This window comes from Marmota marmota, unplaced genomic scaffold (assembly GCF_001458135.2).
Source record: "Marmota marmota marmota unplaced genomic scaffold, marMar, whole genome shotgun sequence".
Classification (NCBI taxonomy): domain Eukaryota; kingdom Metazoa; phylum Chordata; class Mammalia; order Rodentia; family Sciuridae; genus Marmota; species Marmota marmota.
Window position 1 is genome coordinate 10,530,124 of NW_026000211.1, and position 24,333 is coordinate 10,554,456.

The 24,333-nt window shown below is 35.2% G+C and overlaps 1 protein-coding gene across 2 annotated transcripts; it reads right to left on the reverse strand.

The window, feature by feature from the left end:
* Nucleotides 1–1,264: 1,264 nt before the first annotated feature.
* On the reverse strand, nucleotides 1,265–19,840 carry Tlr3 (toll like receptor 3). 2 transcript variants are annotated; one of them, XM_015486103.2, is made up of 8 exons: nucleotides 19,469–19,840; nucleotides 19,315–19,384; nucleotides 17,841–17,920; nucleotides 9,778–9,919; nucleotides 9,119–9,566; nucleotides 7,417–7,608; nucleotides 3,165–5,017; nucleotides 1,265–2,942 (listed from the first exon to the last, which is right to left on the reverse strand). In XM_015486103.2, the coding sequence occupies exons 5-8, from the start codon at nucleotides 9,560–9,562 to the stop codon at nucleotides 2,714–2,716; spliced, it is 2,718 nt and encodes a 905-aa protein (XP_015341589.1). In that variant the 5' UTR covers nucleotides 9,563–9,566; nucleotides 9,778–9,919; nucleotides 17,841–17,920; nucleotides 19,315–19,384; nucleotides 19,469–19,840; the 3' UTR covers nucleotides 1,265–2,713. The 2 variants fall into 2 exon arrangements, with proteins under 2 accessions (XP_015341589.1, XP_015341588.1); XM_015486102.2 differs by lacking the exon at nucleotides 19,315–19,384.
* Nucleotides 19,841–24,333: the final 4,493 nt, after the last annotated feature.

Consider the following 24,333-nt stretch of genomic DNA (forward strand, 5'->3'; position numbering starts at 1 on the left):
CACTTAGCTAAATCTGTCATAGGTTCCAGGAGAGAGTATGATTATAATGCCTGGTTTTACCAATTGCAACTCACAACTCCAGAACACCTCAATTCATTCAATTTAAATGCCTCTGCCATTCCTCCCATAGCATGGCTCCATCCTCTTCAGCATTCCTTCTAACTCCCAATAACCAGTTCACATCTCCCTCCCTACCTTCCCTCTTACTACTCATTGTGCCCTCTCTGCCTTTCATCAAAATCCCACCCACCTTTGAAGTATCTGACTCTATGCTATGGAACACTGTGCTGTCTACATTCACCAAGGAGGATCACTTCCTATCCTAACTCCTCTGTCCCATTTTCTGTAACTTATCTCATCCTTTTGTACAAAAGGGATAGGCATATGCAGCTTCTCAGTGAACACTATTTCTAAGTTAGTGTTCTTAAAGTTAAAACTTTCTTAAAGTTTCTTTATAAATACATAATTCACAAGGCATAAGCCACCTATTTGTACTATACAATTCAATGATTTTCAGTAAACTTACATAGTTGCACAGTCATTCCAATTTTAGAACATTTTCACTACCCTAAAAAGATCTCTTGAGCCTATTACAGTAACTCATCATACCTGTCCCTAGGCCCACTCAATCATCAATCTGTTTTGTTTCTATAGATTGCAAGAAATACACCTTGGTTTGAAGTATCTTTATATTCTAATGGTCACTATCATTTATCAGGGTGTCCCCTTTACAAACAATCTATCACAATCTGAAAGGTATAATTTTCAGGTAAAACTTGGATACTGAGATTTATTTTAAACTCAAGGTTGACTCTGTTGGGTTTCCTTTTGCAAAATGAAAAACAGGAAGGCCTTGGAGTGATCAGATTACATAGTGGCACCAGAGACTCTTCAAACAAGGCAAGTCACTGTGGCAAGTAAACAGGAGGTCAGACAAACATCCTTTCCTGCAATTCCCTTTTCTTGAACCCAAGGGACAAGGACTCCCCCTGAGAACAATTAAAGGCATCCTACAGAAGTTGAGAATGTTGCTTCCTGTGTGGGTCAAATACAAGTTAGGTTTACACCTTTTGTTAGTTTCCTCTGTATCCATTTAAACAAGTTATTCTTTGGGTATCTTAACCTCTTAAATATTAAAACAACTTGATAAAAAAATTGCATTTGAAGTCAATTTAAATTGTGCCATTTGATCAACTATCCTATAAGTACATAAGAAAATCAAAGCAAAATTATTTCCTCCCCCACTTTACAACAAATCAACAAATAATTTATAAAAATAGTTTATTTAGAAATATTTTAATGAAGAACTATGAATTTTGATACAAAATATACAAAGTGTATTAAGAAAACAAGGAGTTGTGATTTTTATCTTATGATGTAAAAATAAAACAGGATTATATCGGTTAAAAACAAATCTTAACTAAAATGCTATAAAACAAGTGTCTGAGGTGTTAGGCTGGCAAATAATGTGAAAGTAAAATCATTCCTTCATACGCTTAAATTCTACACTCTCAGAACCAGCAGTGCTGTGTTATTTATTCCAAGTTCATGTGAATTTAGTCCCAAGAATACTAATGTATTTAAATCAAAATGGGACAGCTCAGATGCTTCCTAACTTCCGCAGACAAAAGAGCATTTCAAGTGCAGAAATTAGCATTATAACTTTGATTCTTTCCTACATTTGAATACCAGAACTATGAATATTCCAAAAAGCTTGTCACACCTATTTCTAATAACTAGACTCTTTCATTATAAAACAAGACTAGATTTTTTTGTTTTATTGTAAAACAAAAATAAAACTTAAAGTAATACTCTTTCTAGATTGCTAGGGACTAACTCACATACAGCATATTATCTTATGGTGCAATAGTACATTCCATGTAAATATACTATACCATACTCATCCAGTAACTTCTTATTTATCATCATCATTTTCAAGATTGGGAATCAAAGAATCCCAGTAGGACCAAGTGATTTGACCAGCATCATCTCCTGAGTCTGTGACTAGGGAAGAAAATTCTTTGTTTCCACAAAGCCAATCTACTTACTGACTAACAGTTAGGGAGTAAGCCTTTCTATGATCTTTTTAAGTAATAGTATTGTTTCTACTCTCCTGGAGCAGAAACCCATGCATTGGAAAAATACAAGTAACTATTTCTTGCAATATTTATTTCATGAATTTACCCAAACTCAATTGTAAGAGATTTCTTCCCCTTGGCTATGCAAATTTAAAGGGGTTTTTCACATTGATTAAAATTAATAGTGGTATACTCAAATACAAAGTTTTTCAACTGAAAAATTAATGTAACTAAGCTTTTCTAAACTTTTACTCTTTTGCAATTGAAATAGCATTAAGCTCATTAAAACAAATATCTTTCAAAGTGCATCCAACATTAATTATTTCAAAACCACACAAAACTTTAACTTTCTTAAAAGTGAGGACTATTTTTAAATGATTTCAAGTTGTGATGGGTCTCAAGGATCGACTGTGCCTTCATTTGTAGGGAAGGTGCTTATTAGGGGTTTATTTGGGTTAGATCAAGCAGCTCTCCACATGAGGCCTGAAACAGGGAAATACATTTCCATGGAAGAGCTAGAACTGTGATGTAACACCATCACCTGTACCAGATTACTTTCTAGTAAAACTTAAATTTACCATGGGATTTTTTAAATTGAAAAACTACCCTTTAGATAATTTAATCTCTAAATAAACTTAATGCACTAAATTTCGGGATCCAAGCGCTACTTGCAATTTATGATGAAAAGCATTTATCCGTTCTCTCTGAACTGGCCAGTTCAAGATGCAGTGAGATTTAAACATTCCTCTTCGCAAACAGAGTGCATGGTTTAGTTTATAATCCGGAATCTCCTCAAGAAAAATCAATATAATGGAATCCAGATTTTGTTCAATTGCTTGCTGAACTGCATGGTGCACCTTGAATCTAAGCAAAATAATAAATAAATAAGTTAAATAATCAATATACAGTTTCTAACAGCCAAAAGTTCAACAATTGGAGATTGTTTGTGGAATCTGCTTCAATCTGCCACTAAAAATCAGGATTCTTAAAGTTTTATTTTCAAAATTCTTTGAGCTGTGAGTAGTAATACTAGAAAGTTTAATTGAAAAACAAGTGCATATTTAAAATTTCACAATGTTTACCTACCTTTTGCATAATGGATCTTTTAATAGATGCTGTGTAATAACAAAAATAATTTTTCTGCTCCTTTTAATACTATTAACAATTGCTTCAAGTCCAAGGACACCTGCCTCAAAGTCCCTTTCTTCCAGACAAAATTTGAGAGATTGGTCTTTTTCTTCCATTGAGGAGAAGTGTTCCCAGACCCAATCTCTATCTTTATGGGCATGAATTATATACGCTGTATATTCAAACTTCTCTGATTGTCCATCTATTTCCTTGAAACCAAGAACTCGGTGTACTGAAACATTCCAATAAAACGATATCCTCCAACCCTCCAGGTGAATAAGTAGTACAACAAAGATAAAAATCAATATCATGCTGGTACTGATCATGAACAGGAGTTCAAAGGGGGCACTGTCTTTGCAGGATGATGTATCAAAAAGCATCACTGGGAATCCATGATATTGAGGTGGAGTGTTGCAGAGGTAATGCCTTGATAGCTCAGAGATGTTGGTATGGGTCTGATTAATCCAGTTAACAAACCAGGCAATACTTTCACAGGTACAATCAAACGGGTTAAAGCTCATATCTAAATCACTCAGGTTCTTAAAAACTGGCCCAAACACATTCTTTTCAACTGATGTTATGAGGTTCTTCTGAAGGTTCAGGAACTTTAGAGACACCTGGTCATCAAAGACAGACGGTGGAAGTACATTTAAATTATTCAGTCCCAAATTGATGCTTTTGAGTTCAAATAAGTCCTTGAACACCTTGACTGGGATTTCATCAAAGCCATTAGACTCTAAATTCAGGATGTGGAGGTGAGAAAGACCCTTCAGAAAATGAACAGGACCACCAGGGTTTGCATGTTTCCACAGCCGTGCTAAATTGTTATGCTGCAAATCCAGAATTTCTAGCTTCTCAAGACCCTTCAGTAGTTCATCATTTATATTGGCTATATTGTTGTTGCTTAGATCCAGAATGGTCAAGTTATGAAGAGGGCTGAAAGGTGAAGGGGAGTTCTCCAGATTTCTCAGGGCCACCCTCCGGAGCATAAGTCGTTGAAGGCTCGGAACAAGAGCAAAAGAGTTGCTAGTCAGTTGTAGGTATTTGTTGTAGGAAAGGTAGATTTCATAAATATTTTCTAGACCTCTCCATTCCTGGCCTGTGAGTTCTTGCCCGATTTCATTGAGGCCAAGGTCAAGCACCTTTAAGTGGCCCAACCAAGAGAAAGCACCACTCTCTATTTTTGAGATTTTGTTTTTGGTTAAGTTGAACAAGAGTAAAGGAGAATGAGCAAGTGATAAAAACGTTTCATTTGTTAGAGTTTGCAAACTTGTGAAAGAGTTGGATAGAATTAAGTATCTCAGATTTACCAATCCAGTGAACATATTGCTTTTGATGCCAGGAAGATTGTTATCTTCCATATTAAGGTACTCCAAACATTTTAGCCACTGAAAGGAAAAGTCATCTATCTGGGGAAGTGAAGCAAGGGAAATACCTTGTTTAGTAAAAGATCGCTTCAAATTCAGGTATCTCACATTGGAAAGTCCATAAAAGGAGTGAGAAGACAAATGCTGTATATTATTATACTCCAGGAAGAAATATTTCAGATTCGAAAGCCAAACAAAGGAATTGTTACCAATCACATTTAAGTTGTTGTGGGAAAGATTGAGCATGGTGAGATTTGTCTGTTTGAGTCCAGAGAAAGTCATGTTGCTGGTTCTGTACAACTGAATGTTACTCAGAGAGAGATTCTGGATGCTCGTGCTAGATAATTCCAAACAAAGCTTCTCAGTGAGACTGGGGCCCAGTTGGACATTGTTCAAGGAGAGGCCAAACAGTTTTCCAATTGCATGAAAACATCCTGGAGAGAACTAAAGATGGAGAGGGGAAAAGGTTAATAACCACAATCTATAATTAGGCTCTAATCTGGGCAAGGTGGCGCATGCCTGTAATCCCAGCAGATCAGGAGGCTGAGGCAGGAGGATTATGCGTTCAAAACCAGCCTCAGCAAAAGCGAGGCACTAAACAACTCAGTGAGACTCTGTCTCTAAATAAAATACAAAATAGGGCTGAGGATGAGGCTCAGTGTTTGAATGCCCCTGCAACCTGTTCAATTTGAGGTTCAATCCCCTCAAAAAAAAAAAAAAAAAGGCTCTGTATGACCCTTGGAAAACTTAAATGTGGTTCTTTATTGGGTCTCCCTTCCCCTTTCACTACATTCCCTTGGGCAGGGCATCTCTCTCCATTCCTCAGAGCTTTTTCCTGACTCTGTCCCTGTACCATCCACTGTTCCAGCCTCTCACCTCCCCAGGCCACTGGCCACTTCTCTTCGGTGTTCAGAGCTCAGTTTAGATGCCACTTCTTGAGGGGGTTGTCCCAGATCTCCTATTCGAGACTTGTGGTACTTTTTTTTACTTTATCCTACTGATACAACTGTAACTAATGAATTCTCTGTGAAGTCACCACTGGGGAAGATCCTGGCTTTATCTTGGTGACAGCCTGTCAGTGAACATTATGGAGGGAAATAACGGACAGCTTTTATCATGAAACAGTGACACACACTTTCCCTTCTGACCGCTGGGTTCTAGCTACTTTTCAGGTTTTCTACCCAGGTTTTCTCCTGACTTTATTTTACTATACTCTTTCTGACTCCCCTCTGCCTACTCCCATTTCCCTATTAGAAACCTTGTCTGTTTTGGGACTCAATGATGGGCCATGAGATGAGAAGGAGGGAGACAAGGGATCCAGAGAGGACTGTATGAGTCCCTGGCAGTTAAACCCACCAGGGGAGCTAGAGCGATCTGATTACTAATGTGTTACTTGTGAGAGGTTTGGGTGATAGAAGAAAACGTGAAAGAAAGCGTGCTTCCTCGAAAATAACAGAAATTAGAATGCAAAGCAGGAAATTATTAAATTAAATAAATTATTAATTGTTAAATACGATACATCTACATGGTAGCATTATTTTTGTCACCATTAAAATTAAATTTTTGGACAATTCTTAATTGCATGGGAGATGTGCATGATATGACACTAACTTTAAAGAGCAGGAAGCATTCTTACCCTCAGGAGGCAATGTAGCACAGTTGGTGAGAACATGGGCTCTGGTCACACTGCCAGGAACCCAGCTCTATAATCAGCTGGGTTCTGAAGGACCCTGGATATGTCACTTTTCCTTTCTTCATCTCAGTTTACTCTTGTGCAAAACGACCATCAGAGTAAGTTGATTAAAACAATTATGTACATAAAATATTTAAAATAATTTGTTATATGCTTGGCACTCTGTTAGGTACTGTGTAAATTTTAGTTGTTGCTGTTTTTTCTCATAATTATTTGGATAATAATGATGAATATACCCAAATGCTAAGTGCTTGTTTCTGATTATAGATTTCTGAGTGATTTTTATTAGCATTCATTTTTTATTACCCCTTATTATTTACATATTTTATGTGATGATGACAATACATTTCAATTAAAAAAATGCTATTTAAAGAATAAAATGAGTGGCTTGCTCAAAAATATTTCCTTGTCATCTCAGGATAATTTTGAATAGTCTTTTCATTTGAAAAATATATAGCTTTTGAGAAGCTGTTCTAGCTAAGAACTTCCAATCTTCCTTAGCCTGTAAAAGTATAAAATATGTGTAAAATACAGACATAGCTGTGTATGAAAATAGTTCACCTGAAATAGTTACCTAGAATACTACATTAAAGGATATTATAAACATAGTGCAAGCTATCATTTCTTGAGCTCGTACTATGCAACAGGTACTGTACTAAATTCTTTACTATGTGGTTCTATGAAAGCTGGGAGACTGAAGCAGAGAGAAATTGAACAACTTGCTTCCATTACATCACTAAAAGATTAAAGTCCACACAGAGGAACAGCTGCCTCAACTCTAAGAGCTGTGCTCGTAGCCATTATACTATTTTATTTCTTTCAGAGATTTTGTGAGATAGAGAGTATTATTTCCATTTTAAAGGTAAGGAAAATAAGATCAGCAATTTTCTCAAGGTCAAAGAATAAAATGGCAGAGGGATTTTAACACAGTGCTGTTTGGTGGCAGAACCCCACCTCCTAACCACTACCAAAACTCTGTCTTGACGATGGTACCAACGGCCCTAAGCAATAAGTGTGCGGCATTTCTGGAAGATATTGTGAAGGTTACAATTTTTTTTTTCTCTAAGATTCTTTAGTGTCCTAGTGTGACACAGGAGAGATGATACTGACTAAAAAGTAGAATACAAAATAACTTTACCGTGTTTCTTACCTCTTTAATTTGATTTGATGACAACTCTAATTTTCGTAAAGAAGAATTGCCAAGGAAATCAAATTCTTCACTTCTTAGTGCACGAATTTTATTATTTGATAATATAAGCTCTTGGAGATTTTCCAGTTGGAGTTGAGTTCCTAATTTTGTAGATGATAAACCATTATGAGACAGGTCTAATACGATCAAATTCTGAGCATAAAAGAAAAATAATACATATGTTAGAGTCTCACTTTTAAAAATAGCTCCTCTAAATTTAAGTCAATCTCAGAAATATCTCAATATCAAAATGTCACCTGTTGTTCTATAGAGAACCAGTAATAGGAGTATAAATCACATTGGTGGTGATTAAAAACACTATTGTTGCAAGGATTTAGTTTCTTTCTTTAAAGTCACTTTATTCATCTTACCAAAATAAAAGCTTATTTATTTATTATAGAAAAAAATCATAGTTTATTTTCAATAAGTATTTATGATGCAAGAAATATCCATGTGGCTTATCTAACATGTAGTCTTATATATTAATCTTGAAAATAAATAACAGAAAAAAGAATAACATTTACTTTAATAAACATGCATAAAACTTTGCCATCTATAAAATTCTAGAAAGATTTTTGTGCTGAGAAATATTTGAAGTTATATAAATTTGGGGTCATACTAACACAGAAATATTAAATTTGTTTTGTCAGTATTGGGGGTGTTTATCACTCTATCTTACTTTTGAACATGTTAACTTCAAACTCAGGGAAAAGGTAAAGAAAAACACGGTATCCATTAGGGAAGAAATCTAATGTGATCCCCATTAAAGAGAATAAGACTTTTATTTATGTTTTAAAAAGAAAAAAAAACATTTTTGTCAATAATTTCTCAAATCAGATTTTGAAGTATTTGTGTCCAAAGACATTTCATCCACAAGAAAATTTAAGAAGGCACAAGAAAAGATTTAGAATAGCTAGTCAACAAATCACCTTATTAAGGTTTCTCAGCATATTTAAATTTGTATGTTGCTCTTGGCCTCTAAGGAGGTAGTATGCTCCATTTTTTTAATAAGGCATATGAAGAAAACAAAAAGACTAGAAAATGACTTTGTTTTAAGAAGACACTTAAAAATTGCTTCAGAATTATAGATAAAAACACACATTTGTTCACAGATTTCAAATTCAAGTAAGGTGCTGAAAAGAAAGAAGTAGTAGCTATTGGAAATGTTGATCCTTTAAGGAGATTCCTTCAATAACAAGTAGATAATTTTTAGTAAATATTGTGTTTATTATTATATCAACTCCTTAGCTTTTTTAAAGTCAGAATTTGGACCCAACATTTTTTTTCACTACCTCACATAGTAAATCATCAGCTTTGTGAATTTATTTTCCATGATCCCCATGAGACTGTCCAATGTTTCTTTCCTTTTAGATGACTCCTACTTTTTGTATCTCAGTCATATTTTGGGAGTAAGCAAAAGAGGTAGATTTCTTTAAAATTAAGGTTGAAACTGATTTAAGACTATAATTTTGAAAACAGCTTCAAAACCAATGGCAAAATCTGTGTATGAGTCCCCCCAGTCCCAACTGGGTAAACCATATTCCTTACTCTTATCTTGATACTTAGATATGAAGTGTAAGGCCATGAATAAATGACTTGAAAACTTACCACTGGACAACATAACTTCATATTTCTGAGATGGAAATGATCATTCCCACCTTACCTTCTGGTTTTTAAAAGGGTTGTTTTGAATTTTCTGGATTGAGTTGGACATTAGATGGAGCTCCGTCAAATTCAAGCAGAAGGCAAAGGTTGTATCAGAAACGTGAGATAGCTCATTGTGTTGGAGGTTCAAAATTTTCAGCAACGGGAGATTCTGGCACAATTCTGGCTCGAATTTTGAAATGGTATTAAATCCTCCATCCAAGATGGTAAGTTGGCTATATCTTGTAACGTTGGCAGGTGGCAATCTTCTGAGTTGGTTATGGGAAAGGTCCAATGTGGTTATGTTTACTGGGAGGTCATTGGGTATTTCAGTCAACTTTAGATGACTGCAGTCAGCTTCCTCATGTCTCACAGTGCATTTGTTGGTGGAAGATGTACACAGAATCCAATGGGGCCACAGTCCCCAAAAGAAGTAGATATGATAAGGTAAATGCAGCCTCATGATTCTGCCCAATGAAAGAAATATGAAAAAAACAATGGACAACATTATTAATACATGCTTTCACATGCATTGGAATATTCCTTGTAAAATACATAACCAAAACATGACTATGTGTGATGTTATTTACCCACGACTTTTATGCTATATATTATACAAGTAGTATACCACACGGAAATAATTCAAATAGCACAGAAAGATGAAAAAGAGAAACATACCAACTCTTTTCTTGTCCTGTACCTCCACGCCAGTTGCAATCTTCAAAAGTAAGCTCTCTTGACAGTTTCTATTTTAAATTCTCATGATCCCCTTCATAAACTTATCCTTTTATCTTCGCTGACGTTGAGCCTTTACTTCCCACTATAAAAACAGAGAACATAATCACACTCCTTCCTTATTCTTTTCACCATTTATCCTCAGTGATTGTTTACTTTACTTAATCTATTGTGTCATTTATAATTTTGAAGACTATATCTAAAATGATAAATCAGCCAACTTTAGTCAAAATTTTTATTTTAGTGAAATAAAAATTATTTTATTGACACAAAATAATTAATTGTACCTATCTATAGGGTAAAACTGTGATATTTCAATACTCAGATCAGAGTAACTGGCATACCCATTACCTCAAACATATTATTATTTCTTCGTGTGGAACATATTCAAAATCCTTTTTACAAGCCATTCTGAAATATGCAACTACTTTATTGTCAATCACCATTATCCTACTGAGCTACATAGAAAGTCTGAAATTACTCCTGCTGTCCAGCTCCATCCTTGGACTTGCTGACCACCCTCTCTCCCTACTCCACTCCCCACCTCTTCCAGTCTCTGGCAACTAATGGTCTATAATTCCATGAAATCAACTGTTTTCACTTTGACGTGTAAATGAGAACATAAGGCATTTGTTTTTCTGTGTCCGACTTATTTCACTTAACGTAATGTCCTCCAGGCTCATAGAACATAATGGGCATCCATGGTTTTACTGACTTTAATTAAGCACTTTTTTCCCACTAAGAAATTTAATTACACTATTTCCTCATTCTCTTCCCAACTTTTCTTTAGTTTTAAATTTTAATGTTATATTTATAATCTTGAAGAGTATACCTAGAATTATATTTCTTGTGCAACCAACTTTACACAAAAATCTTCTGGGACCTCATTTTGTGATACAAGAAATGCACACTCTTGTGTTTTCTCCACATTTCTTCCATCCTTACATTTCCTAAAACTGTCAGCTATACCATTGCTTGATATTGTCATGATAAGAAATGTTAGCATTCATCCTGAAAGTATGACTAAGCATGCAATACTTAGTCTAGATTAATTTGAAAAACCTAAAGTTAACAAATGTCATTTACAACTATATAAGTATATATTTATTGTAGCTTCAGTAAAACTCAGAGAAACATAAAGGTTAAGAGGACAGACCCTGGAGTTACCTCAACTGCATTCTGTTCTTGGGGCCTCTGCTTTGTAGCCTTTGGTAAATTAGTTCATTTCTCGGGTCTTAGTTTTCTCCTTCATAGGGTGTTATGAGGATTAAAGGAAGTAGTATAGCCTAAGAGTACTTGGCATAAAGCAGCAATTATAGTAATTTCTATTACTATTAGATCAGTGTGATAATCTCATGATCTCTATATAGATAATTACAATTATGTTCTATTTGATAAAATTGTCACTTTATAGAGAAAGCTTATGAAAAAGACAATGTGTATCATGAGATTTTTCACAACTAACCACTAAACAAGAAGGCAATAGTAAAGAGTACCAATAGGGTCAATTCATTGAAAATCAGAGAACTTCAAGAATGGTAAAAAGGATTCCAGAAGTTTCTTATTAACTGGACCTTGGATTAGGGGAAGAGTACACCATTGGCTGCCTTCAGAGGTTGAGCAGCAACCACCGTTCTCCCTGAACAATTTCAATCAATCTTCCTACAAGGAGATCCATGTCTTTCAAACTGGTCTGCTTTCAATTTCATTTTAAAGAATAAAAAAAACGTCTTGGGTTGTGAGGCATCCATGGGTCACTCGATATTTGCTAGTATATCATCAACAAAATCCAAAGGGCTTTGGAAGTTTTAATGATAACATTTATATAGTGAATAAATAATATTTCTCATGAAATATTACATAAACTACTTTGATATTTTTAATGGTGATTCTTATAAATGAAATGAATCCCATTTGATGTTTTAAATGAGTGCTTTAAGGAGCCTAAATTACCAATCACAGCTTTACACATAGAGATGAAAGGAAGATTCTAATTTATGGGATCTTTGCACTCAATACAGTTTTTAAAGAATAAATACTGCCCATAAATAAAACAGAAGTGCAGAATTGTACAGTGAGGTGAGTGCAAAAGATGTCACCCTATGCCTCTTAGCAGATGACCCTATAATGATGAAGGCAACATGGATTATTCCCCGTTTTAACTAATCAATTCTTCAGAATAATGTCTTTTTCAGTTTGCTGTCTGAACCATGACTTCCTTAAAGTCTATTATTCCCCCTGTTTGATTCTTGTTAAAGTAAGCACTCATCTACCCTCTTAATCACATGCTGAATCACCAATTTGGATAAATGAGTAAATGTATGGATGGACGGGTAGGTAGTGGGTGGATGGATGGATGAATGGATGGGTGGAGGAGTGGGGGGTGGATGGATGGGTGGAGGAGTGGGTGGGTGGGTGGATGAATGGGTGGACAGGTAGACTGATGGATGGATGGATACATATAGCTTGCTGCATGGCTATCATCACAAACTCTATTGCACTGCGCTCTTGAGTTGATGTCACTCTCTTATGGATTTAAGTATATTTTCTCTTGAAATATTTTTATTCTGACTGGAGTACCTCCTTGAGAAGTTCTTCTACTGCCATCCCCGTCTTGCTTTTGTTCCTTTTGTCTTCAGTGATTTTGATGTATAGGCTATATGAAGTTTAAGCACTTTTGATGCTCAATTATAAAGGCATTATTTCATCACCTTCCAGTGTCCAGGGCGGTAAGAAGTTTGATGATGCCCATCTGATTTTCCTTCCTTAACATAAAGGACATCTTCATTGCATTTCCGTTTTACACTTTAAAGTTTTTTTATTGTATTTATCCTCAGTAATGTAAAATTTCACAAAGATATTTCAAGCTTTCTTTTCTTTAAAACATAGCTATAAGCTCAACAATATTTTCAATGTGAAGGTTCATGTTTTCCTTAAACTTCTATAATTTCTTTTTTTCTATTATTTCCTGGATCATTTCCTTTCCTACTTTTCTATATTCTCTTCTTAGGAACTACATTTAGTTAGACAATGACTCTCCAGTGTAATCCTCTCTATACGTCAATTTTATATTTTCCTTTCTTTTTGTCTTTTTATTCTATGTGTCTAGACCTGAGCTCAGCTTGACTGACAATGTGGGGGTTTTTTTGTTGGTTGGTTGCACCTTTTTTTTTTTTTATATTTTAGCAATTATATTTTAAATACATACAGAACAGCTCACAAATCACAAATGTGAAACCTGTTGAATATTCACAAAATAAGCATGTCCATGTAATCAATACTTGGATCAAGAAATGAAGGATTATGACACCCAAGAAATCTCATGACCCTCCTCCAGTCATCACCTTCTCCTTCCCCAAAGCAAGAACTTTGTTATTTCCTATACAAAAGTTTAGCTGCTGTGTAGTACATAATAATGAACTTAATGCCTTATAGCCATCCTTCCTTAGCCACAGTTTCACTCTCTGAAGTTTCAGTTACTTGTGGTAAAACATGATATAAAAATATCACTATAGTGCAATAAGGAATGAGGAATTAAGATGTTTTAGAGAGACTGAGCACACTAACATGGACTTTTATGACAGAGTAGTGTTATAATGATTCTACTTTGTTATTAGTTATTTTTATTAGTCTCTTATTGTGCCTAAGTTATATATTAAATTTTATCATAGGTATGTATGTATAGGAAAAACTACAGTATATAGACATCATTCTGAAGAAGTCATTAATTACAAGGGGGAATACACACACACACACACACACATAAATGTCTCATAGCACATTGCTTTGATCGGTCCATGGTCACCTGCTAAGAGGCACAGAGTGACATCTTTTTCACACAGCTCGCTCACTGTGCTCTGCTACACTCTTGTCATATTTATGGGCAGCATTAATTCCTTAAAAACTGTATAGAACACAAAGATCCCATAATAACAGCATTTGTTCATTCTCATTGCTATAGATATACCACACTTAATTCTTTTGTCCGTGGCATGGTTACACCAAAGTTAATTTTTCTGACATTTTAAAATCAAAATATACAGCACCATTCAATAACATTATAGGGACCATGCTTGTGTTATCATATATCTACTCATTCATCCATCATCACTTCACAAACATGTACATTCTTAACTACAGCGTTTCTCGTTTGTGGAGTTATTCTTTAGATGTAGGATTCACATTTAATGAAATACACAAATCTTCAGTGTACATCCTCTGAGTTCTGACGAATGCATACATCTGTGCAGTGCAAACCCTACAGTTTCCTCGTCCCTTTTATTTTATTTTTGTTCCCACTCTTACTTCCCAGAGGTAGGCCCTGTTCTTTTTCCCACTAGGCATTCGTTTTCTGTGTCTTACACACATCACATTCATTCTCTTTCGTATGTTTTCTTTCATACTCAGCATATTAGTTTTCAAATTTATCCACATTTATTATTTCTGTAAGTAGTCTTCCTTTATCTATGGGACATATTTCAAAAACCCCAGTGGTCATCTGATACCACAGATAATATCAAACTCTCTGGATGTCACACTTTTCCCTACACATACAAACCTATAATAAAGCATAATTTACAAATTAGGCACTGTGATAGACGAACAACAATAACTAACAATAAAATAGAACAATTATAACAATATACAGATGCTCCTTAACTTACAATGGGATTATATTCCAATAAACCCATTGTAAGTTGAAAATACTAAAAGTGAAAAGCACATTTAATACACGTATCTTATTGAACATCATAGCTTAGCAACACAGTACACTATAGAATATTGATTATTAACATGATTATGTGGCTGACTGGGAGCTGCAGCTTTCTGCTACTGCTCAGCATTTCAATAGATTATTGTATTACATAATGCTAACCCAGATGAGATCAAATTCAAAATTAATTAGTTTCTACTGAATGTGCATTGCTTTCACACCTTCATAATGTCAAAAATGTTTTAAGCTGGGGACATTTAATAAATTTTTAAATAAAATTGCCAGCATTACTATTCTTGCATTTTGATATCATTAAGTAAAATCAAGTTTACTTGAAAATAAGCATTGTGATACTGTGACAGAAAATCTGATAACCAAGACAAGTATTAAGTGACTAATGGGTGAGTAGCCTATACACCATGGATACATGAGACAAAGTAATGATTCATATCCCAGATGGTACTGAGTGAGATAGCATGCAATTTCATTATGCTATTCATTATGCTACTTGGTAAGAATTTAAAACTTTCAAATTATTTATTTCTAGAATTTTCCATTTAATGTTTTCAGACTACAATTGACCATGGATAATTGTTAGGGTCTGTAAACAAGTCAAGATGGCGCCTGGCATTTTGCCAGAGGGAGTGGTTTGTGAAGTAACTCCAGCGAGCCATTACGTGTGGAGATTCCTTATTGGTTGACTGCTGTATCTAGTTTATGTTCATTAAGATAAGCTGTGTGGAATGTATATATACCCCTCCGGTCCTACAGTAAACGGCTCCCACTCCTGCTGTATCAATGTACACAAGTTGCTCGTCACCCCCCTGTTATTTTGCTGCAGCCGGACTGCGGCAGATAATGGCAACTATAGAGAGAGAAATTGCAGATAAGGAGGAAATACTATATATTTTTTCTTTCACTTTTTTAATCGAGTAGCATACTTTATCCATGCTTATATAATAAGATGCCTGGATGGCTTGAAATTTCTCACCATTGTGAATAAATTCGTCACAAACATTCTTGTACAAATCTTCATAGACATATGTGTTCTGTATCTTTTGTATAAGTACTTAGAATTGGGATGTTTGGGCCAATTGGTATTAACATTTGATACTATTATTCCTTTCATTTTATCTTCTTTGTGAGTATGTATCCATAGGTAACTATTTTTTAATTTGCATTTTCCTGCTGACTAATCACATCTAAAAATCCCTTTGTGCTTATTGTCCATATATACTATTGTACACGCAAAGATTATGTTCGTTTATTAATTAGGTTGTTTTGCTTTTAGTATTGTTATCAACTTTTTTATATATCTGGGTATCAGTCCTTTGTCAGACTCATATTTTCATGACATTTTCTTCCAGTTTGTGGATTGCTTTCTCATTTTGTGACTGTCTTCTCAATTATGATGAAGTCAAATTTAACATTTTTTCTTCTATTTTTATTGCTTTCTGGGTCTTAAGCAACTTTGCTTACTCCCAAATTTTTAAAATATTCTTCTTTAAAAAATTATGATTTTTAGCCAGCACGGTGGCACTCGCCTATAACTACAGCAGCTCAGAAAGTTGAGGCAGGAGGATCTCCAGTTCAAAGCCAACCTCAGCAAAACAAGGCACTAAGCAACTCAGTGAGACCCTGTCTCTAAATAAAATACAAAATAGGGTTGGCGATGTAGCTCAGTGGTTGAGTGCCCCTAAATTCAATCCTTGATACCGCCCCCCCCAAAAAAATTACCATTTTAGATTTCATGTGAAATTCTGTGATTTCTGATAAATTAATTTTCACGTATGGAGTGAAGCAGATGTCAGGTTCATTTTTTTTCATGTGTATATCTAGTTAGACGATAGTTTTAAAAGGACTTTTCCTTCTTGCTCCTGCATTGCTTCTGTGCCTTTCTAAAAAACCAAATACCTCAGTGTGGGTCTATTCCTGGGCTCTCTGCTCTCTTTTACTTTCTTTGTCAGTTTTTATGTCAACACCACACTGTTTCGATGACTATAATCTTTTCATTTTGTTTTTATTTTTCAGTATTGGAAATTGAACCCAGGGGCACTTAAGCACTGAGCCATGTCCCAGCCCTTTTTTGTATTTTATTTAGAGACAGGGTCTCACTGAGTTGCTTAGCATGACTAAGTTGCAGAGACTGGCTTTGAACTGGTGATCCTCCTGCCTCAGCCTCAGAGCTGCTGGGATTACAAGTGTACATAGTGCATGGCTCATATAATTTTATAGTAAGTCTTGAAATCTGAAGTTTAAATCCTCTCATTTTGTTCTTCTTTTATCAAATCGCTTCTTCCATCCTGTGGCTGATGAGAATTATCTAATATTATTTACTTGTTAATCATTCCTCCTCACTAGAATGTAAAGGTATAGTAGAGGCTATGGTCGCTTTTATTTCATACAGTATTGCCTGTTCCTACAAGAATGCCTGGAACATAGTTGTTTCATATATAAACAAATACCTGTTAAATAAATAGCTTTCCAATGGGGATTTAATCAGCTCAAGAAAACCACTCTTATCTTATTTTGGTGGGTGTATACCCAACATAGTACTGTCTGATGTAATCAGCAACCTAGTTTCACTTTGGAATATTTTTTAAAAAATGGAACGAATCCTCAGAGTGTGAAATGAATCAATGGTAATAATATTTAAATTGATTCCCCATAAGACCTAAAAATCATGACACAAGAATAAATCCAGGTAAATTTCAGAGAATAAAATACTAATCAGTGACTAATTCTAGAAAAATAGAACTAGTCTGAGTATTTAGAAATTACACTAATAAGTTTTACTGATATTTTAGTATAGTTCTCAGGGGAAATAAATAGCTTTTATAAACAAATATTCCAGCCTTTCAAGCCTTTATAATACTAGCATTAAATATTTAAAGCTGCACATAATTTTTATATCCAAAGGTTTTGAAGAACTCTTGTTTGTACCTTGGTACAAAGGATGCACGTTACCAATTTGTTCAGGGGCATGAAGAATGTGGGGCTGATAGGATATATTCTGGAAATGAGGGACTGATTCCCCCCACCTCACCTGTCTGAGATTCTCCCCAACATTTCCTCTCCTAGTACCATAAGGACTTACTACTTCTACCTACCAACTCAGAGGTACAGTCCTGCAATGTATTCTTCTTGTTCAGGAGACATTTATTCCTCTGGACCAGCGGTAGATAGAGATCAGAATTACCTAGAAGGACTATTGCATTTACAAAGCATGTCTCTTAATGATAAAGACCTTCCTAGATCTGAAAACATACTTCATCTGAAGGGAAACACTTACCAAGTGATAAGCAGGATGCATGAAAATACATGGAAAGGATCTTGCAAAATTTCAGAATTGTGACCGTTCACCAAAAAGTCCTGTAAGGAGAGAGATAATAGATTACTTCCAAAGGAAAGAGATCCTGATTGGTATTAAAACTCTTCATCAATCACACAAACCACTAGAAAACAATACAAATAAACTTTCAAAATGTTAGGGGAAATTATCTTGAATCTAAATTTCATGGCCAGCTAAACAATGAAAGAAAAGGAAGTGATATTTTGAGATTGGCAAAGATTCAGTAAGCTTATAACCATGTAATCTGCCGGGCACAGTGGCCATGAACCTGCTGGGCACAGACAGACAGTTGCCACGAACCGGCTGGGCACAGTGGCACAGGCCTGTAATTCCAGCAGTCGCTCGGGTGCTTGAGGCAGAAGGATCACGAATTCAAAGCCAGTCTCAGCAATTTAGCGAGGCCCTAAGCAACTGAAACCCTGTCTCTAAATAAAATACAAAAAAGGGCTGGGGATGTGCCTCAGGGGTTAAATACTCTTTGAGTTTACTCCTCAGTACCAAAAAACAAAAACATCCAGAAAACAAAACAGAACTATAACCATTCAACCTGAAGGAAAAATTATTGTAAGACACACTTTAATAAATCAAACAAAAAAACAGCTTAAGGATGAGATGAGAGTGAATAACTAGTTGCTATTGAATGAGATCCAACAGAAACAAACAAAAAAAAAAAAATGAAGGAAAGAAAGAAAAAATTTCATGGTTACTTGCAATTTTGGAAAATTTTTTAAGGTGCATAAAATTACTTTTCATTTTGATAGATGATAGTATTGCATTATGGTTAGGATCTGGAGTCTGAAGCCAGGATACTTGGAGTTAACTACTATTTACAGGTGAGTTTGTGTGGTTTGGTTTGTAAACTTTGCAATATTTTTTTCTAAGTTGATACACAGGTACCTATATGCAGACACATACTAGCACATAGTCACAACTATAAAGTTGGAATTGCTGGAACTTTAATACCACTGAAGGCTGCCTTTATTTTCACCTATGTACCCCACAATTGCTGATGCTAATTTCTGATCTTTCTACACATCTGAACATCTTTCCAAATCTCATTTTCTATTATTAAATAAAAGCCATCTATGTACTCCTAGGAACACCTGAAGAGTTTTTTTCTTTTTCAAGCTCATTACTGAAAAGGACCAGCTCCTGTCTCCTTTCCAGTCAACAAAACCGAGAAACAGAATAAGTTTTCTAAATTCCTAGAATGTGATTTTTTAAAGTGTGACTTAAAAAAAAAAAAGTTATTGCAAAATAATTTCCATAGTTTCCTTAATGTGTAATTCCAGGTACAGAATTCTACAGAGAAAGAATTTAATTTTTTTTAAATTGCTGCATAAAATGTTATACCATCTTACATATTTTTTTGCTATTATTTGTATTCTGATTTATGACACAGTTCTGTCCATACCTGTCTCATCCCATTTCTTCCATTTTCCGTGTTGAATGGTTCTGACACGATTTCCAGCACCAAAGAAAGACTGATGAATGTTAAAATCAAAGTGAGTTCTGACTTTACTCAGCAAGAGAAATCCTGACCCCTCAAAAGAATTTAAAATATATACCTTCCCTTTGATGACGGCTGCCGGTTCCTTGTTTTTCATGAGTTCACATCCAGACGTTTATCATCGGGGAAATGTGCGTGGTGAGCTTACTGCAATCTCGAAAGTGAAACTGAAGTTAAAAAAAAAAAAACACAACTAGGCGTTTGTATTTGGTGCATTCAAAAGAGGGCAAAGGTAGTGGAGGGCTGGAGGGGGGCGGCGGGGACAACCTGGACAATCTCGGTGCAGTGTAAATTGCTTCTTAAAAACGTCTCATCTGAAAATATTTTGGTATCCTCTCCTGGATTTCATGGAAATGATCACGAATTTAACAATGGAGAAAGTTGAAAGGGTGGGAACCCAGGTTTACTGTGGGCGGGGCTGGAATTGCAGAAGTTAAGGAATAAAGTCTTAAACTGGCAGTGAATCCTTCTACTTTTTGCAGACTGTGGCAACCGCTGTCCGATTTGAGTAGTGTGTGGTGAGAGGGATGGAAAAAGAAACTTCAGTCCCTGATGGAATCTAAAGCACTTTCCCTTCGCTTATCGTGCTTTATCTTTTCTGCAGACCTGTGAAATAAGCAAGGCAGAATTTAACCTCTTGATCAAAGAGGAAACCAAGTTTCCCAACTGAGAAAGAGCTGGCTGTCACAAAGCCAAGAGCCAGTCCTAACTCATTCCAGTCCACTTTTCTAGTCGATACTTGTTAGAGATCAAATAGGTGTGTCCAGAGAAAGTTTAGATGCACTCTTTCATTCTCAATTAGCTTTGATGACTCCAATTAGTGAAAGGAATGTGCTTCCAGAGAAAGAACTCACAGTCTTTTATTACTGTTGTACAATGATTTTTATGACCAGATTGTTATACAGTAAAATATAACAAGCAGAAGGAACTATAGAGGACATCTAATTTAACATTCTTCTATGAGAAATGAGGAAAATGAAACCTAAAGAGGTGAGTGATTTGCCTAAGGACCTAACACATGTTACCACAATGGTTCTTTATGCAAACAACTTATAAAACAGTCTCAGAAATTTGAAATATGTAGATAACTTGAATTGATTGCAGAATTGATAAAAAAGAAATAAGTTTTCATCTTGGGGCAAATTGTTCTCTTCTGACTCAGTCTTCACTCAACCACCCTGTCGTTACAGGGCTCTTGATTACACTTTTCTGATTTTTCAGTTATAACATCTATAAAATAATACCACAAGCAGCTATCCAGAGTAAATGATTGTCACCCACATCTACCCACTGGGATATGCAATAAAACCAATAGTCTTTAAAAGATTTCATCTCTGTGAGGTCTTTTAAGGCAGAACCATGTACATTCTTTGTATTATAACACTCTAGCCATCCTTCTATGGTAGATTGTTGCTTTCGCCTCCAATGAGCCATGCTCCTTTTCAGTATTCAACCATTATAAGGTCTTCTCCTACACTGACTCTGGGCTTGTCATGTGACTAGTTTGGGCCAATAGGGGATTAGAAAGTATGAAGGTAAGACTGCTAACCATAATTACCAATGCTTGATAAATACTTATATATTGGAATTCATTTTCTTGGAACACCTTCTCTAATATGCTTCCTTTTGGGAACTCAGCCTGTGCAAAGGATATGTGGGGAAGAATGGAGGCTCTAGCTACAGTTGCAACTGAGTTCCCAGAAGACAACTAGCTTCAGCTTGCTAGAAATATAAGCAAGTCAAATTGAGAACAGAACTTCTGATGCCAATTGAGTTACCCCAGTAATGTCAAATGGAACAGAAACAGGACTCCTCAATAAGTCCTACCAAAATTTCAGAAAAGCAAATGAATGATCGTGTTGCTTTAACTCAAAAATAATTTGGACTGGTATAGAATGTTTCATTAGATAAATCCAACACATTTCCTCCGTAACCTTTCACACCTATCTCTTATGTCTTATGTTTCCTTATATAGGTTAGATTTTTCATAAAGTTGGTTGCCTAGCAAATGTCTTTCAATAAATAATTTTATTAATGGTTTCATAATGCAATAATTGAATTAGACTTTTTAAAAATTTTCTAGTTGTGGTTGGACATAATGCCTTTATTTATTTTTTTATTTTTATGTGGTACTGAGGTTCGAACCCAGGGCCTCTCATATGCTAGGCCAGCGAGCCTTCCATTGCTGAGTCACAACCCCACCTCAGGTTTAGACTTAATGCTAGTTAAAATCCAGGTGTTCTTAGTACTCAATTCTTGCTCTTTTCTAAATACAACACAGGTCACTTTCTATCCAATGTACATTTCTTAATCATGCACTAACTCATTTAGGAATATGGCAGTAAGTGTTGCAGTAAAAATTTTTATTTTTCCCTTTATAAGATAATTAAATTAAAAATGTGCTATATGCTCACGAGTATAAAATAACAAATCCAGTGTTTACTGTCACTTTACAGCATTATACATCAGCCAGTCTCAAAGTGATTGTGAATCTACAGTATTTGCAGCAGATCTACTGAATTCTAGAAGCCAAATTCCTTTAAATATACAATAAATTCCATTCTTTAACTGATGGGATTCTTTTTTTATGAGAATTTTATAAGATAATGTGTACATAGAGTTTGGAAAAATAGCTTGAGAAAACAGAAATTTATAAATACACGAAGTGATAAATAATAATTTGCCATTTATATATTTGTTAAACTACAAGCACATTGGTATCTTCTGCCTGCTAGTAACAATAATTATTAAATAATAATTATAAAACAGTAACTATTTTTAAATAACACTTTAAAACAGTTTAATTATAGGCAAATAATTTTTTATAATTAAGGGTAATATATATCTACTGGGAACCTCTTAATTATGAGCTTTATAAAGGAGGACTTGATTACCCTTTTCATTATTGTCATTATTAACATCTGCAATACTACATTGCAGAAGACTCTATGGAACAATCTTTACAATCTTCCATATGGATTAAATTAGACATTAAAATTATATCATTGCAGCCAAGTGCAGTGGTGCATGCCTCTAATCCCAGCTGCTTGGGAGGTTGAGGCAGGAGGATTTCGACTTCAAAGCCACCCTCAGCAAAAGTGAGGTGCTCAGCAACTCAGTGAGTCCTTGTCTCTAAATAAAATACAAAATAGAGCAAGGGATGTGGTTCAGTGGTTAAGTACCCTTGAGTTTAATCCCCAGTACCTAAAAAAAAAAAAAAAGTATCAATTAAAAAAATTATATCATTGCAGCTTTTGACCACATACATAGAGAATTGAAATTGTGGGGCAAATAGGAGACTTTTCTCTCAAAGCATCTATTTGAAAAGTCATGTAAATATTGAGTAGTAATTACACTTTGTCCAACTCTGTGAGAACTAATCACTGAGGAATACTTGAACTTGTCTCAGACTGAATATCTAATTCAATGGCTAGAGAACTAGTGGGTATTTAAGAGTCCATTTCAGGCATGGGTTTAATTTAGAACGATTCTTGAAGAACCTCAGGAGCAAGCCTTTACTAATGGAAACAAGGAGATCAGACTAACTAATCTCTGTGTTATCCACAGGGAGGCTACACATTTCATCATTACAACTTCTCAGGGGCACTTCATGTGATTGAGAAATTATGAACCTAAACACAAAAATTTTCCCTCGGAGAATTAGATAGTCATTGTGAACTCACTGGTCTGTCTTTGCAGTCACCATTCAGAAAGGATGTAGTTTTGCTCTGTATTGTCTGAAATTCTGGAAGGCATTTTTTTCCTCTTTGAACCCTTTCTCTAAAAGACACATGTAGTTCCTCTTTCCAGTGTCACTTCCATTTCTGCTCATTGAACTTCAACTAGTTTATAAAGCTGAACCAGAGAAAAAAATGTCAAAAATTTCAAGAAGAGAGGAAATAAGACTTATGTTCCCTCTCCCAACTCTCACTCATGTCTACTAAGCACAATTGAACTTGAACTTCCCCTCTGAGAAACCAATGTTTGCCACACAGCTTATGGTTGAACTTTTTTATTTTTATTTTTTTGTAATTTTATGTACAATTTGAAAAGAGGTAGCATCATTTTTTTTCTTTCATGGGGGTCTACCCCAGCTTCATTTTTTTCTTTCATTTTTTAAACTACTTCATTGAGATATGATTGACATCCCCAAATCTATACCTATTTATACAATTTGATAAGTTTGGAAATCAGTATTCACCTGTGAAACCATCATCACAATCTATATAAACTTACCCGTCACCTCCAAGAGTTGTCTCTACCTCCTATTATTATTATTTTTGTGGTAAGAACAATTATCATAAGATTGACCCTCTCAACAAATCTTTAAATACACACTATAATATTGTTAACTACAGGTATTATACTCTCCATGCTCTTTTTAGGTCTATAGGGCTCAGTCATCTTGTACAACATGAACTTTGTACCCTTTGACTAATTAACTTACTTGTTTATCTCCTTTCAGTTCCTGGCAACCACCATTCCACCATCTGCTTTGATGAGTTTCAACTACTCTAGATCAGCATATAGATGGTGTCATGCAGCATTAGCACTCCCATAAATGGTTTACTTCACTCATCATCATTCCCTTCATGTTGCTGTAAGTGGTAGAATTTTCTTCTTTTGTAAATCTGAATAATATTCCTTTATTTTTATTTTTATTTTTTTTTAATTTTTTATTGTGGGTTGTTCAAAACATTACAAATTTCTTGACATATCATATTCCACACTTTGATTCAGGTGGGTTATGAACTCCCACCTTCACCCCATACACAGATTGCAGAATCACATCAGTTACACATCCATTGATTTACAAATTGCCATCCTAGTGTCTGTTGTGCTCCGCTGCCTTTCCCATCCTCCACCCTCCCCCCTCCCCACCTCTCCCCTCCCCTAAATCTGTGCTGTTTTAAACCACTGAGT

Bases quoted from the DNA above. Each gene is read 5' to 3' on its own strand.
- Tlr3 (XM_015486102.2), bottom strand. From the start codon at position 9,562: ATGAGGCTGCATTTACCTTATCATATCTACTTCTTTTGGGGACTGTGG. The intron at 7,609-9,118 runs GTAAGGTGGGAA...TTTTATGCTCAG, and splicing joins ACCCTTTTAAAAACCAGAAG to AATTTGATCGTATTAGACCT. The intron at 5,018-7,416 runs GTAAGAAACACG...CTCCATCTTTAG, and splicing joins CATCAAATCAAATTAAAGAG to TTCTCTCCAGGATGTTTTCA.